The 12,781-nt window shown below is 35.4% G+C and overlaps 2 protein-coding genes across 5 annotated transcripts in view; one reads left to right on the forward strand and one right to left on the reverse strand.

Annotated features, from left to right (window-relative positions):
* The window catches only part of CEP126 (centrosomal protein 126), a 58,772-nt gene that overhangs the window by 12,282 nt on the left and 33,709 nt on the right, over nucleotides 1–12,781 (reverse strand). For 3 of the 4 annotated variants that reach the window (XM_072968915.1, XM_072968914.1, XM_072968913.1), the window contains exons 5-7: nucleotides 8,551–8,749; nucleotides 2,781–4,935; nucleotides 1,966–2,175 (exon numbers count right to left, since the gene is read on the reverse strand). In XM_072968915.1, the coding sequence (XP_072825016.1) occupies nucleotides 1,966–2,175; nucleotides 2,781–4,935; nucleotides 8,551–8,749 (2,564 nt within the window). Of the gene's footprint in view, nucleotides 1–1,965; nucleotides 2,176–2,780; nucleotides 4,936–8,550; nucleotides 8,750–9,930; nucleotides 10,023–12,781 lie in introns of those variants that run through there. The other variant, XM_015241290.3, reaches the window with a different exon arrangement.
* ANGPTL5 (angiopoietin like 5) overlaps nucleotides 1–12,781 on the forward strand; it is a 75,926-nt gene that overhangs the window by 10,310 nt on the left and 52,835 nt on the right. The gene's annotated exons all lie outside the window — the stretch shown is intronic.

Here is a 12,781-nt window from a genome sequence, read left to right on the forward strand (position 1 = left end):
CTGAATATTTTGTAATTTCCATTATGGTTAATTTTCCAAAAAATTGGTTCATCTAGAAATGTGTTTCTTAATAGTTATCTTTTTGTTACTCATGTTAGTTATATTGCATTGTGGTCAGAGGACAAGCATGACTACAACCCTTTGAAATGTGTTAAGGATTGTTCTGTGGTATAATATATGGTCCATACATTGGTTTATATGGTTTAATAACTGTTCTGTGTGTGCCTACAAAGAATATGTTCCCTTGATCAAGTTTGTTAATTGTGTTTGATTCTTATACATCTATTCGGGTTTTTTTTTTTTTTTTTGGTCCATTTGTTCTATCAATTACTGACAATGTAAAAAAATCTCTTACTACGCCTAAAAAAGACTTATATACTTTGAGGCTATGTTTTAAAATGCATATAAAATGAAAATGTTTTACATATTTCTCCTGAATTAAAGCTTTGATCATCATGAAGGGATCTTTTTAATCTCTAGTAATGTTTTCTGCCTGGTAGTCAATTGTCTGCTAATAGGTCTAAACCAGTTTTCCTCTGGTTAGGATTTGCTTGGTACATATCTTCCATCTTTTTTCACTTTTGGCTTTTCTACATCCTTATGTTTGAAATATATTGTTTATAAACAGAATATAGGTTTATTATAAACTTTCATCTAACAACTTCTGTTTTTTAAATGTAGAATTTAATCTATTTACTTTTATTGTAAATACATTTGTATGTACCATCTCATAGTATTTCTATTTGTCCTTTTGTCCTATCACTTCTATGTTTCTATTTGTGTTTTTGGTGTGTTATTTTGTATTAATTTGATTTTTCCTTTTGCATGTCACTTTCTTTCTCTGGGAATTTGGAATTTGAATACTCTATTTTTAACCCTTTAGTTGTGACCCTAGTAATTATAATTACTACAGACATCCTTCATTTATCAATATCTAAAGTTAATGTATAACTTTATCCAATTTCTTAACAATAGAGGAATCCTAGTACACTTTATCCTCATTTATGTTCTCCCAATTTATGTATTATTTGGGAAGGTATTTAAATTATAACTTTTTTCACTTTGAAACATATACTACTTTTTAAAAATTACATTTATTGTTTTATACAATGTATGCTCAAAATTACCCTATCAGACTGTCCAAATTACTTTTGGTTTATTGAAGTGCATTCTTTAGAATTCCCTTTAGTAAGAGACTGCTGTTGACAAAATCTCTTATTAAAGAGTTACATCCTACACAGACATATACACAGAGACAGAGAGGTGAAAAAACCTTGCATGTCTTATCTCCTCATCTGCTTAATACTGAAGTTTAAGATATGCAAGCTTTTTTCCACCTCTCTCTCTGTCTCTCTGCGTTTCTCTCTGTCTGTGTAGGACGTGGCTTTAGGGTGGGAGGACCTTCTCCGAGATCACTCATCTTAAGCAGGCCCTGAATTTTGTCTTCCGTTCCCACTTTTCTGTGAAGCCACAAAAAGCAAAGCTCAGTTTCACTCTGTGGTTTAAATGTCCTCAAGACAAAAGCTAGCAGCAACACTCTGCTTATCATTCTAGGCTCTTACGTATATTTAGTTCCTGGTCTTAAGTTCTTTATATTCTTACCAGCCCATTGCTGTATTTAAGATTTTAAAAGTACTTAATCCAGGATTTATGGTTATTTTTGATGGATGATTAGTACAGATACCTAGGCTGTTACAATGCTGAAATGGAAGTGTATTCATACGTTCCCCAAAGACAGTTAAGCCTGCCAACGAAAATGGCATCATCATAAACGACATGAGTACAGTATACTTGCAATAGCATGTATATTAAAATAAATGTTTAATTGTTATAAACTTGATTCAAGTAGGTGAGAATTTGGATACACTTTGGATTTTTATTTTCAATTTTAAAATTAAATTTTAAATTCAAATTGTCTAAGTACAAAATGTAACGTTTCTCTAAAGGGTGTTCTTCCATACTCACAGTATAACCTTTCATTGAGACGATTAAGGGACTGCAGGATCTTCTGTTCTTCAGCGGATAGTGCACAGATGTCAAATCGCTGGATCTGACTGAAAGCCGGGTTTGGTTTCTGTAGTTGCCTGCTGTTCAGGACAGTTAGAATTTCATCCTCAGGCACTGAAGCTTTCACTAGGTTTTCAGCCATCAAAAATTCAGAAGTACTGCCTGAAACTACAGAAATCTTACATTAACTATTCTCTGATCCCTTTTTGTCTTCGGGATCAGCCCTTACACAAACTTAATTGACATATGTTTATGTATTCATTTCACAAACAGAAACCCAGTAATCTTCTGTCACTGTAAATTTTATTTATCAATATCTTTTATTTATCAACTTAGCATTTTTCCATCTCTAATTTAAAAAAATATTCAAAATGATGACAGTCATATAATAAAAATTCCTAGAGTGTTACTTGAACTGAAGAAAAAAATACATTGTTCAGATTACTTTATGTGTTGTTTTTGTTATTCATTGATAGTACAAAGAGAAGACTGTCCTTATAATAGCCACTAAGATGAGCTATAAATAAAAGAGTAAGAGAAAAGGAATCTATGGAAATTTTAGTTGAGCAAAGGTTGGGTCAGCCCCTTAAAAGCATCAGCTACTAGACAGACAAAGGTACAATATTAAGGGAGAGAAATTATTTCTATAAAGCTGTTATTATTTAATACTAATACCTACAAGGTACACACTGCTACACCTCAATAAGAAAAACTTCACATAAATTTAAAAAGTTGTATGTTTTACCTATAAAAATATGTAAATTTATTCTTACCAGCAACCTTTGCATTTTGACCCAGAATATTATGATGTCTTTTCCACAAGGGAACAGATTCTTCTTTAGTAGTTCTAAGAGTCACAGAGGGATGGCTTTCTTCATATGTCGGACATCTTTGGGAGCAATATAACGTCGCATCTTGCTGGGCAACCGTTTGAGTGCCATTTGAATGATTTGTCTTTGCTGAAGTTTGGCATTCAGAAGAACAATGTGGTAGAGATGGCATCACAGTGACTAAGTCAGAACAGACGTGTGACAGTGGAAGACTACTTTCTTGATTCCACTGATTCAACTTGCGTTCTGTTGAAAGCACATGTTTTGAATTAAAACAGTTGTATGTACTAATGGTTTGAGAATTTTCAGGCCTTACTGATTGATACTGAGATACTTGTGTATTTTTACAACTCTTAACATTTAATGGAGATTTAGGAGGAGGATGAGGCACAATTAATTTACCCTGAGCTTGTAAAAATGTGTTGGCTTTCCTTGCAGACTGTGGTCGAACAACAGTGCCTTTTCTGTTCGTATATGTAAAGCCTGATTGGACTTTAGCAGATCTTGTTCTTCTAATTACTTTGGCTCCGCCTCTTTGTGGATTCGCTTTCTGGCTTTTAGCATCACCACTATGTACAGGGGATTTACTCTCCTCTTTCTCTGAGGCTGGCCAGGCTTGCTTAGCAATTTTATAATCTGAAGGTATAAAACAGTTCAAAGGCACATGGTCTATTCGAGATCTTCCTAAAGCAGCGACATTTTCAGAGAGAACATCATCCTTGGGCATTTCTCTATCAGCAGAATTTACAGCGCAAGCAGGAATTCTTGTCATGTTGCTAGCAGCACCGCTTTTAGTTTGAGTGTGGAATGGTTGAGACCACTGTTGCAATATTCCTACTCTATTCTGCAAAGAATGATTATCTTCAGCATTTTTCCCCATATCTCCAGTTTCATCAAACCACCTCAGTTTTTTCATAGTCTTTGGTATTTCTACACTTTTCCCTCTTTCTTTTGTTAATTCAATACTATCTCTGATACCTGCTGCTTTTTGATTTCCTAACTTGAAGCCTTGGTTTGTAACTAGTGCCTTAAAATAATCATGTTCGTATTTAGATTCTTTCTTTAAAATACTTTTGAGAAACCTCACGCCATTTCTCTCATGAATATTGTATTTCATTTTCTTGTGCTGTTCGACTGAGTCACAATCAGAAATTACATGAGACGGTGATGTTGATGTTTCAGCTATTTTCTGGTTCTTATCTTTCGAATCAGAGTTGTGAGGTATGCAGGTGGCTTGAAAGTCATCTGAAAATAAAGGCAACTCTTCCTTATTACAATGAACATATTTTACTTTTTCATCTTTAATGTCTTTCAATTCTCCTAACTTATCAGAACACTGCACCGGGTCAATTTCTTTTATATGTGTACTGTTCTTTGGTAAAGGCCTGGCTGACTGTGTGCTAGATGGCAAAACTAAAGGTGTTGCCACAGGCACAAATGAAGTAGGAGCTGAAGTAGTTCTAGTTTCTTGAGTTAATTCAGAATATTTCTCTTCGTCTGACGTAGCCATTTCCTGGGTTAGAGAATCTGGAGTGGTCCAGGATTTGCTGAATTTAAATGCTGGGCTCTCAGTAACCAGTGGTCTCTCCCTTTTGAATGCTCCAGAAGAGGAGTCAGTTATCCTCACAGTACTAGTTTCAGGGGTCTTTTTGCTTTTTTTATCTTGTGCATATATGGGTGGACTATGTACAAAGGCTACTGAATTATTAGCAGTATTTGTGGTTCTTTCCACAGTTCTACTCAGAAGAGATGGATTTTGTCCTTTACTATTTAAACATTCACATGAAGGCAGAGCATTAGGTTCACTTAAAATATCTGAGAAAGGCGTGACAGTCTGAGTATGTGGATCATCTACATTTATAAGCCAATTATTTATATGTTGAGTTTTAGAGAATGACAGTTTATCTTCATCAAAGCAGCTTAGATTAGTTGATTGCAGATTTGCTAATTTGAGAGAAATAGAATTCTGCTGCTGGATTGATGTGGAAGTCTCCTTATTAAGAGTTAAATATATTTCTTCATATTCCCCAGCCTCAAGACTGTCTATACTTGAGAGGGTTTCAGAATTTGTTATCTGATTAACTTCATCACAAAATTTCTGAAAGAAAAAACAAAAAGAACATTGTTCAATAGCTGAGAAATTTTTAAGTGCCAAAATCAATGATTCTACACTTAAGTGTTGCTGAGCCCAACTCTACTTGGCATATAAAATAGAATAATATGACTATAAACAGTCTAGGTATGTAAATAATCTCTATCCTTGGAGCAATCCTCAGAGTGAAAAATAGGGAGCCAACAGAGACTCAGCAATAAAGTTTGTTTGCCTTAATTTCTTCACCTTAAAGTAACTATCCAATTATTCTAGCCACAGTTATAGCTTAGAAAACAATTTTGCTATTGCTATTCCATTCAAAGGATGGAGTTTTTCTGAAACTTTCATAACAGCATGTAAACTTTTGAAAAATAGTTATTTATATATGTATTTTTTTCCTGAAATTTTCACTGGACTTTGAATGAAGCTCCTAAAAGCTCTATGATTGTAATATGCATTTCCTATTGGTAAGGCTATATCTTTTTATAAAAGTTAATCTTGTGGTCTACACAATAGAGTTCTCAACTCTGGCTGCATGTTAGAATCAAATAAGGAGCTTTGTAAAAATATCTATACCTGGTTCCTGCTGATTGAATATTTAGATGGAATCCATGCACTAGTGGTATTATTATTATTTTTAAATTCCCCAGGTAATTCTAATGTGGATGTAGGATGGAGAACTACTGATTTTAATGACTCATTTCTGGACAGTTAGCACAGTGATGATTTCCATGAATTCCATACACATTCTCATCACTATTTCAATGAAATTTCATGGAAATTATCAATCTTAAATAAGATTTCATGATTACTTCAAAGTATAGTCAAAGTATAGTCAAAGTATAGTCAATGTTTAAAAGTATTTCTAATTTCTCACACATATAACAAATGAGAATGCATTAATCAGTATCACATATGTAGAAACAAATTCAAATACTTTGAATTGCAAATCTAGTCAAAAAGTTACAGACTCAAAGAAGGAAAATTAGTGTCCCTTAAAATTTTAGAGAAATTTTAGAAAATTTAAATATTCTAGTATTAAACAACATTTTATTTTTCTAGCCCAGAAAATAAACAGAAACCAAGGAAATCAGTTACATAATAAAATTATTTTAGTTTGTATATTACTTATTGATATACTATTATTGTGAAATAAGTTTAGAAAATGATTCAGAGTTTGATACTGCTAGCATTTAGCCCTGCTTGTCATATCCTTCAGCACTGTGGTGTCTTTTTAAAGAGATGGTCGCTCAACCTAATTAGGCTCCTTCAATGCCTGTTGTTGGAACTGAGTTATTTTAATTGGTAATGATAAGGAAACTAGGCCTGGCGGGCTTTGTTTGAGATTGCACTTAATGAGATATAGAAATCTGGGTTAGAAGGTCCTTCTGGATATAACTGCGGTATCCATGGCTCTAAGATTTCCCTTTGCAGAAGCCTGTGATGGCCTCATTTCCCAAAGCACATCAAAGGAAGTTCAGCAACTTTTGATTTCACTAAACTATACTTTTTTCCCTCAGAATTTTTCTTACCATTAAAAAATGAAACATTATGATCAGCTTTAAGATTTGCTTGTAAGTTACTGATAGAAACTGTCCTAGACTTATGCTTTGTGTTTTAGCTTTTTTAATCCCCTTTATTGATAATACTTATCTACAATAAAACACACTCACTTTAAATGTGTAGTTCAATAGGTTTTGACAAATTTATTCACCCATAACCATCATAGTAAACATATAAGAACCTCTCCATCTGTTGAAAGTGCCCTCATGCCTCTTTGTAGTCAATACCTACCTACGACTAACAACCACTAATCTGTTTTCTGTCACTATAGATCTGAATTTTCATCCGTTATCATTTTTACTCTGCCTGAAAAACTTCCGGGAGCATTTCTTACAGTGCAAATACTGGTGTAGTACCGTGGTGTTCAGTTGTTGTTTGAAAATGCCTATTTTGCCTTCACTTTAGAATGATATTTTCACTGAGTATAGAATTCTAGGTTGGTAGTTTTTTCCTTTCTCAGAGCTTTAAAAGTATTATTTCTTGTCTTCTGGCTTGAAGTCAGTGTGGTGCACCTTATCTTTGTTCCACCTGCATTATATATATGTGTGTGTATGTATATACATATTTTTCCTCTAGCTTAATTTAATTTTGATGTGCTTTTGTAAGGTGTGTGTGCACAGGCACATGGGTGCACACTTATCCTTCTTGGAGTTGAGCTTCCTGGGTTTGTGGACTTGTAGTTCCATCACATTTGAAATACCTTCAGCTACTGCTTCTTTAAATATTCTCCCTCTCTTTGTGAGATTTTAATTAATTGTATGCTAGATTTAGATACTGTCTCACAGGTCACTAACACTCTGCTATATGTATTTTTTCCGTCTTCTTTCTCCCAATGCTTCAGTTTAGACGATTTCTGTCCACTGTTCTTTTTGTCTGTAAGGTCCATCCGGTGTAATTTTGATCTCAGATAATGTATTTTTCATTGAGAAGTTCTATTTTGTTCTCATAAAAATGTCATTTATCATTATGCTCATTTTTCTTTAATTCTTTGAAAAGATTTGTAAGTTATTTTGCATTCTTTTCTGATAATTAATTCCATCATATCTGTCATTCATGTGCCTGATTATGCTGACTAAGTTTTCTCCTAGCTATGGGCCATACGGCTTTTTTCCCCACATGTCTAGTAAGTCTGATTAACTGAACGTTGGACATTGTGGGCACCACGTCACATGCTCAGACTGCAGTCTTCCTTAAGGGAGCGTCACGCGCTGTTTGGATAGCTAGTTGGGTTACCTGTGGATTCTCTCAGGCTTGTCCAGAGACTACGCCCAGGTAAAGGCCTATGTGATCACAGGGCTTGCTTCGCTTGTTTTCCTTTTTCTCAAGATCGTATCTTACACCGCCTGTTCTGTAACATCTAAAAACACCTGTTTCATGGATTTTATTCAGAATCATACTTGTTTCTGACAGGAAAGGGCTTCCTCATAGCCAGAAGTATCCTGCTTCATTTCTCCAGCCTTGCCACGATTGATTAGATATTAGATAAATTAGGCCACGGTTATGAATTTAATCTTGATACCAGCTACTTAGAATCTCATAAATGTGTGTAGTTACTCATAAAAAAAGAAAGTGCATGAACATTTCAGGAAATTTAGTAGGAAATCCATACTCATTTGTGGGAAATAAAGTAAATGCCCTAGTAGAGATAGAATAGAAACACCTTTTCTAATTGTGCCATATTTTCATGAAGAACCTAATGTCCGTATGTATTATAATATTAAGGTTGCTTTTATAACCCAATCTCTAACAATGATACTTACGTTACATCTTACTTTCAGATAGCTTTCACGTTTTTCAGAAAATAACATTCATAAAGCATGTTTTTCCAAATATAAGAGATGGGAAAGAAGAGTAAAGGAAGCAGAGAGAAAAATGGAGCAAAAGGCTAAAAAATACCAAAAGCTTATGTCACTGATATCTGTGATGAGTTTGTGCTGATTCATGCAACAATACACACTTGGCTAGTGGTATACATTTCTTTAGTGGAGAACACTGCAAAAATGGGACAGGATCATTTCTAGATATTAAAATATTAATAACATATTTAAAGTTTCATACTTGCAAACTGCTTAGATGATGATCTTCTAGGAGTTTCTGAGTTTCCTCCAGTTTAAGCTGAAATGCATCTTTGTTAGCAGTCAAGTTTGCCTTGCTGTTTTCCTTCATTTCTTTATCACAATTGATTTTGCATATGAGATGTTTCTGATGCTTGTGATCATTTTTTGACAATGACGAAGGTAAGGTATTATCTATAGTTCTGTGAACCATACATAAAAAATGTTTAGTACATTTAAATAAAGTAAACATACATATGACATATTTATGTAATATGTGATAGTGTGTGTCCAGATAATCACATATAAGGATATTGGAGAAATATATAGACATAATAGAATGGGAATTTAAGGGAGTCACTGGATGTGGGATCACAGTCCAATAAAGCACTCCACCTTCATGCAGGGATGCCCAATTATTCATGGCCTTGACTATGAAATCCTGCTCCTCTGTTGTTCGGGATGGACGTAGAAGGAATTTCTGTAGATGTGCAGAGTCAGTCCTCAGTCCTTCAAGAGCATTCCCATCTGGACAACAGTATGCTGCCTTACCCTTAGTTCTGAGTTGACCTCATGACTAGTAGGTATTCCTGTAACTCTAATAGAGTTGATTGAAGAGCAAAGCAGATAGAAAATATAAAAACTGCTTGTCAGAGTAGGCCGGCATTTCCATCTTACTTTACTAGATTTGGGAGCCTGGATCTTTTTCCGTTGGGGAAAGTGTACTCATTTGTTTTCACTTGTATCACAAATATAACCATGGTTTTCATGCCACAGAAGGGGTACCTTTAATGAAGAGTCTATTTTTAGTGTGTCAAAGTGCTGCCCCCAAGTTATCAGGGGATGACATCATCTTCTTTTAGAACTTTGCCTCTTCTGGAAACTTACAGCATGTTATACATTTCAGTATATGTACAAAGTGAAAAGCAAAGAACAAAAGAAGATTTTTTTTGAGGGGTAGGATTGGGATGAAATATATCAAATAACTGACTATTGTTGCATTAAGGCCAGTATTGTGAATCCCAAGGGTATTTATCCCTAATTCATTCGAATTATTCCCAATTTAATGAGGATTAAGATGTTTTGGAAGGTGACACATGGCCACAGGTGACATATATCTATCTCCAATACCCATATATATCTTTATTTGGACAGACTGTAACAGTCAAAGTCAATGATGACTAGTTCCCTGACTATCCTTCTGTGACCAAAGGGAGGTCAAGGAGAGTAGAAAGGTGTTTAACAAGGGTCCTGAATGCTAGGAGTGTGTTTCTCCCTCTTCTTTTAGGCTTCATACTTTTACATATTCCTCCCCCTTCAGTCACCCTTCCCAAGTGAAATATTGCTAAATCTACAAAATATCTAATAAACTAAATTTATTTACCTTTAAAGTTGTCGTCTCTCAACTTTTTCTTCTCTATTTCTTTCTTCTCTACTCCACTTGCTTCTCTTCTCTTCTCTACTTTCTTCCCCCAGTGAGGAGGACTGAAGGAATGGATAGGAATAAAAGGAGATGGGGAGGTAGAAAAAGAGGAAGAGTGAAGCATGGGGGGAAAGGAAGAAGAAACCATAAAGGAAGAAGAAACAGGTGGAACTGGAGAAGCAAAATCTAAATTTGTGGGAGGCAAATATGGAGAGGGTGATGAATCCAAAGGAGAGGAAAAAAGAGGAATAGTCGAAGGAGGTAAGAATGGAGAGGCAGAAGGGGAGGGTGAAGAAGAGGAAAGAATGGATGAAGAGGAAGAAAACCGTACAGAAGACGAACGAGGGGATATGGAAGTAGGAGATGAAGACAAAGAAGAGGATGGAGAACGACAGGGAGGTGGATGGGAGAGAAATGATGTAGGCGGATGGTCTACAACGGCTTGGAGCAGATTTGACAATGTTTTGGTTTGTGGAACAGATTGCTGGACTGACTGAAAAGGATCTAAGCTAGCAGGATGTTCAGGCAATGGAGTGACATAAGAAAGAGTGGGAGTTGGTTGATGAGGGGGATGATTGGATAAACAGGAAGGCTTCAAAACAGGGAGACCTTCCAAAGGGGTTGGGGAAACAACCAGTCGAGCTGGAAGGGAACGACGAACAAGCGCAGGCATTAGAGTGGTTGCGGTAGAATGCTGTGCTGGAAGGAAATGTTTGGGTCTGAAAGTTTTGTAAAATAACTTGCTGTGTGAGTCAGAATCAGGAATGACTGGCAGATCTTGAGGTGGGTGGGGTAAACGGTCAGGAGGGCCAGAAGGAATTGGGGCTAGCAGACATGGGAAACTGCTAGAAAAGCTGGGAGTGACTGGGGCTGGAGGACGAGGAAGATATTTGACTGGGGAGGACAGTAATGGGGCTGGTAGGAAGGTTCTGGGGAGAGTAGAGGGGGCAGATGGATAGATAGGCAGGGTCTGAGGCTGGCGGGTGGGAGGAACAGTGGGATAGCTAGGAAGAATTTGGGAATGCTGGGATAGCAGGGGGGCTCGTAAAGGAGACTGCTGATCAGGTAAGTGGGGATCAGGTGTGGAGACAGCTGGACAAGCAGGAATGGATCTGCACAGGTGGGAAAGCATTTGGACAGGAAGTAGAGAGACAGCCTTATTAAGATGGTTTTTCTGGTTTATTGGGCTGCCTCTAAGCTTTCAATTCGTATTATTTTTTGTTCTGAGGATCCATGCATGATGTTCTTTTGATCAACCAGTGTCCTTTCACATGAGCTGAGAAATGTACATAGCTTACTGAGGTTTCCCTTTTCTCATTCCTTGCTCTTAAGAGTATTTTCGCCTCTCAGAAGTCTGACAGTCATACAGATAATGAGTATCGGCTAGAAAAATCTGGTTTAAAGTACTGTTACAAAGGGCAAATAGGGATTAAACAGATTGCTGTTCAGCTCTGGTCAGATTTCTCAGGGTAGCCTGTGGTTCAGGATCAGCTGACTTACCACAGATACATGGATATTGGAGATAGATATCTAACAATATCATTTTAAAGTACAAAAACTTGATATGAGAAAAAATAGCTTCTTTTACCCTACATCTACCAGAAGGGTCAAGTATACTATCTTTGTGATAAGGATTTAGTTGAGATGGAAAGCTGACTACTTATATTTTTATTAGTCTTTTATTAATATTCTTATATCTCATTATTTCCTGAAGTATCTTCTATTTTCATATGTACATAGTCTCTGATCTTTCTTGAGGCTTAAGTATTGAATGCCCTCCATTTGTTCATACAATTTTTTTCTAATTTAGACTATCACATTACCAACATTTTAAATTATTTTTATCTACCACTAATATTTTCCACATTAGAACAATTGTCTGTAAGTACCGATATATCTTCCCTTCTTTGGAAGTTCCCTGTTTCTAGACATTACTTTATTCCTTAACACATTTTAGGTTTATATTGTAGAGCAGATGTATTTTTAATGTGACAATAGCTTAACAGTATTTGTAGCTTAATTATATTTTCAATAAACAGTACATATAAATATTTCGATTAACCTAATATCTGATCTTTAATATTTCAAGCTTGCATATTTCTAGTATAGCATTTTGTAGTTTACAAAGCATTTTCACATACATTATTTAATACTGTTAGTTATCTGTGGAGAGGAGTTCAACTTTTTAATAAGAAAACAATAGTGTTCTCTCAATAAACTATACACATTTGTTGTTTTCCAAATCACAAAGTTTATGTGTGTGTACATATAGAGATATCCTGAAGTCATAGTCATAATAGTATATTATAATAATAAATGAAAACTATGTATTCTAATTTAGCATGGAGGCCATTTCTCATAGAACAAACTTTATATAATGGTCCTAGCACAGTTTTGGTATAATGCGAACCATTAGTTTGTTTGCTACAGGGAGAGCAAAGATGTCTGACACTTAATCTCTTCTAAGACTTTAAGGAACTGTACATTCACAGTGCAAAAGAGCTTTGTTAATTGAAAATACCTGATAACACAAAGGATAATAACTAACACACAGAAAAAGAAAACTGACAGTAAAGAAAACCTGTACGTAAAAATGCACATTACTTCTATACTAAATGATTTGGAATTTTTTTATCACTTTAAATTCTCCCAGAACCCTTATCCCGCCTCTAATTGTCATCTTCACTTTTGGGATAAACTGTTCCTTAGAGTACTCTAAAATTATCCTGCATTCACTGCCTCAACATCTATTAGTTCCTTAACCTACTGCTATCTGGCTTCTATCTCTATCACTCCAATGTACTGCTTTTGC

The sequence above is a fragment of the Vicugna pacos genome, chromosome 10 (assembly GCF_048564905.1).
Source record: "Vicugna pacos chromosome 10, VicPac4, whole genome shotgun sequence".
Classification (NCBI taxonomy): Eukaryota; Metazoa; Chordata; class Mammalia; order Artiodactyla; family Camelidae; genus Vicugna; species Vicugna pacos.